A 4276-nucleotide genomic window follows, 5' to 3' on the forward strand; every position below is an offset into this window, starting at 1 on the left:
TGCCTTTGATTTCAATTTCCACCTCCTTGATTTCGATTAAAGTTGTTGTTGGTATTGTTACCACGACCTCTACGGCCACGTAAGTTGTATCCTCCTCATTTACGGCTGTTTTTAGGAGGACCAGATCGGTTTGTGTAAAATGTATGAGGAGGTAGCTGTGCGGATGTTGTATTTGAGGTAGGATGAAGTTGGAAACCAAGGCACGAAGCTAGTTGTCGTGAAGCCTGAATTGTAACAGTTTAGAGGGAGGGACCAGCTGTTGTTGTAGCAGTGATTGCTTAAACTGGGGCAACATCGAGAACTGTTTTTTTATCAAGAACTCGTGATCAGCTAATAGTTCAGGAAGTTCTAAAAAGACAGTAGTGAATTGTCTATCAAGAAGGCTTTTTTTAACTCCATTGTATTCTTCCCTAAGACTTGCAATGACTAACATTACAATATCTTTTCCTGGCATAGGTTGTCCGATATTAGCAAGAGTATTGGCATACTCTTCTGCTCTAGTGAGGTAAGCTGCAGAGATTTCGTCACCCTTCATTTGTATTCTCAGCAATTGAGTTTTCAATGTGAATTCTCGTGACGAAGTATTAGGGGCATACTCACGTTCAAGAGCCAACCAAAGATCACCAGAAGTGTTACCTTGAATGTGTTGGAAAGATGCCTCTGAGATGGTTGACATGAGAAGCATACGAACGTGGGCGTCATCAGCTATCCAGATCGCACGATTGAATGTATCCAAATTAGTTTTTTGTAAGCAGAAAAGATTGGAGCATAGACTTCCAATATCCATAATTTGTAAGGGACAACTTGAACCCAAATTTGTGAGAGTTGTGAGTCGTTTTCTCGATAGAAGAGAAGGCAACAAGAGGTACTGTCATTGTAGTCAACTGTTGGGATCCGTTTGAATAAAAAAATGAAGAAGACAGGGATTGTGATTGTAAATCACGTAGCTATGGTGGGTGGTGGCAGTTTTGAGGCTAGGGTTGACCTACCTCCGATACTAAGTAAAACTAGGTAAAAGATATCTTGTGTATATTATATTATGATCGGTAGAAAACATGAATATAAATAGGTTAGATAATTACAAACTACACCCTCTAATAATGTATATAAATATTCGTCTAATAGAGGCGTGCAATCAATGCAAATATCAGTGAGATTAATTGTGTTCCACGAGTTTCTGAAATACGTAATATTAAGTGGTGTTGGAACTTTGACTACAAAATTACAATGTAGGACTTATGCTACATTGGTGGAAGAGAAAACCTTCTCCGACCTTATATGTCTAGTCTTACTCATTTAATTAAATGAGTCAAGTAATGGGTTAAACATACTGAGCTTGGGTTGTGGTGTTGGATTAGCTTAATTGGACTCAAAATGGACTAATATCAAGAGAATATTCAATGGTTTTGATAGTAATTACGAAATTAATTTTTATTCTTTTTTTATTAAATTCATAATTACTAAATGACAGGTTTTGACAGTTATTTTCGGTTTTGACAGTTTCCAACTGTCATAACTAATACCTATAAATACCTGTTTCATTCATCTGTGAGGGGTTGCAGAAATCATTTTTCACACCACAAAATTCTCTTTAAAATTTGTTCTTCCAAAAGATGAAGGGGACATATGAATTTCGTCAGAATCAAGAGAAGTTCTTTATTGATTGTTGTATCCTCTAGACATATCCCCACCAGGGAAATTTCTGTCTTAGGACACTGCAATTTGCAGGCCTCAATCTACATAATTTCGTTTTTATGTTTCTATTGTAAGCATAAACCATCAAGTATGTTTTCTGTAAACTGATTCTTGTATATTTCATATATATAAATATATATATATATATATATATATATATATATATATATATATATATTTCAATTTCGTTTGTTTTATTTTTGTTAATCTTGTTGATTGTATACTTCTGTCATAACAAGAGGTAGGGCTTAATGATGGAAAGGTTGCAAAAATGCAAGTGGTAGCTGTTCCATCTATTCAAAGTGAATCAGATCAATATTTAATTGATGATCATATAGTTCCTTCGTTCTTGGGTGTACACTCCTTTATTACGTATCGGGGAAAAGTGTGAGAACTATTAAGTGTTTTTTTCATTGACATGTTTACTAGATAATATGAGCATAAAATAGAATCATGTACAATTAAACTTATTGGTTGGTCAAGTTGGTTATTATTTAACAAAAAAAACTATATGGACCAATTTGTAACAATACAACATTGTTTATCTGGTGAAATTCTCAATTTACAGAAACTAAATATCTATCAAATACAGATTATTAGTTTTATCCAAGAAAATTCATGCTAATTCAATTACAGTACATGCAAACAATGTGTGATCTATGATGCTCGGGCAATAAAGTCACATCAATACTTCATTATTTGTCTAGTCAAAATCAACAATTTGCATCAAATGCAATAAAATCGATCAATCAAAATCACCAACAAAAACTTGAATCAAGTTGTGTTTAAGGAATGGTAGAGTTAACAAATTATTGACTCACCTTGGATTCAATGCAGAGATCAATATAACCTCAGGTCATTGGATGATAAAAAGAGAAATTGGAGCATTAGGTGGAAATAGTCGTTGATGCTTTTAGGTAACACAGGCGGATGATTTAATGGTGAGCCATGCATGTTTTAAGAAGCAAACAAAACAAAGAAGAAGGTTACCTGTTAGGGTCAAAGACGATCGAGAAAAATAGTGGCGCGGAGGAGTAGGACGATGCACAGTGATCACGAAGGCGATGATGATCATCAATCGAGGACAACCTACAAGTTAACAAAGCAGGCGGCGAACGACGGAGCAAACAAGAGTGAGGGAAGCCTCCGATAGAGTGAAGTCTAATCGATAATGGCGTAAGTGGAGACTAGGGAAACTGAGGAATTAGGTCAAGTGATGAATAATTTTCTTCGGGGCTTCTCAAAAATTATGATTACAGAGCAAAGTCTCGCCTAGAAATTAATTAATAAATAATGCTGACTTTTCCATTAATCCATTTGACTTTTTCATATTTTGATTCATTAAGAATAGGGATGAGCATTCAGACTAGGGAACCGACAAGAACCGGTACGAGAACCACTACCGGAATTGGAACCCAATAGAAACGATCGGGTCGGGACTGAGACGATATTCTTGTGGATTTTTAGAACCGGGAACCGGAAAAAACTGGTAGAATCGCATGTTGCTATTTCTTGAGGATTTAGCGTTTGTTTCTTGTTTTTGGTAATTATTTCTTCTTTTAACTAAGGGCTAATTATATATATTTATATCTAAAGAGTGTTTCCTTAGAAATAGTACTCTCTTCCTATTGGTCCTCTAATTGTTTTTTAATTCATTGTGGCCATAATTGTGTGTTCTTTTTCTCTTTTTCTCTGCAACTGATTTACCTTTCCATGTGTTCTTCTCTTCCTCCACCGACTTCCTGCTCTCAACGCGGTGTCCTCCACCATTTCTACTCCCCTATAACATTACTCAACCACACCCCACACCACCTATGCCTCGATCAACTATGACCTGCCACTTCTTCCTTCCACCGCTCTTCATCCAACCCTTGGGGTTTTTCTTTTCGATTAACTGTTGGCCACCACAATTGGGGTTCGATTAGATAAGTGGACCGGTTCCATCATTGTTATCGAACCCTCTATGATCTATCTCGACTAATCAATGGACAATCTCCTACTCCTTTCTCAGTTTACCATCCCCTTTCTCAGTCGCCTCCTTTGTCACACTACTTTCTCCGTTCAGTGTATCCCTTCTCCACCACCTCCTTCATCGCTAAAAATGGTTCAAGTCTCCACTCTCGCACATAAGTTTCAAAATTGATCGGCACCGATTTCGTTCTTGCTCGTGAAAGCCTTCAACACTATCAGGTACTTCTTTCCATCTTATATGGGTGTCTCAATCGATTCATGTATCTCTTTTTTAACCTCGACTCTAGCCATATTTTGACACAGGTAGGTGTTTTCTCTAATGTTACTTGTTTAATTTTGTTGTACTTCTTTTTTTATCTAATTCCTAATCAAAACTTTGTTGTCTGTTTATTTTACCTTAGAACATTGACATCGGCGACTGGCTGGTAGCCATCTCACCGTCGCCAACGCATGACAAGCCAAGAGTGGTTTTAGGTTTCCGGTTGGGCTTGGTGTACGCTGATGAAAAGGATTGACATTGGTGTATACAACGGCGTCTGTGTTTCCCCTAGGAACTATATGGTTTTCATTGTCCTCCACAATTTTTGATGCCTTGCCCTCCAAATCTTAC

The 4276-nt window shown here is 37.0% G+C and overlaps 1 protein-coding gene across 1 annotated transcript; it reads right to left on the reverse strand.

Annotated features, from left to right (window-relative positions):
- Positions 1 to 208: 208 nt before the first annotated feature.
- LOC145006983 (uncharacterized) lies at positions 209 to 787 on the reverse strand. The gene has a single exon (XM_078965993.1). The coding sequence runs from the start codon at positions 785 to 787 to the stop codon at positions 209 to 211; it is 579 nt and encodes a 192-aa protein (XP_078822119.1).
- Between the last annotated feature and the right edge of the window lie 3489 nt (positions 788 to 4276).

Source organism: Lactuca saligna, chromosome 7, assembly GCF_052625555.1.
Source record: "Lactuca saligna cultivar CGN05327 chromosome 7, ASM5262555v1, whole genome shotgun sequence".
In the NCBI taxonomy this organism is placed as follows: Eukaryota; Viridiplantae; Streptophyta; class Magnoliopsida; order Asterales; family Asteraceae; genus Lactuca; species Lactuca saligna.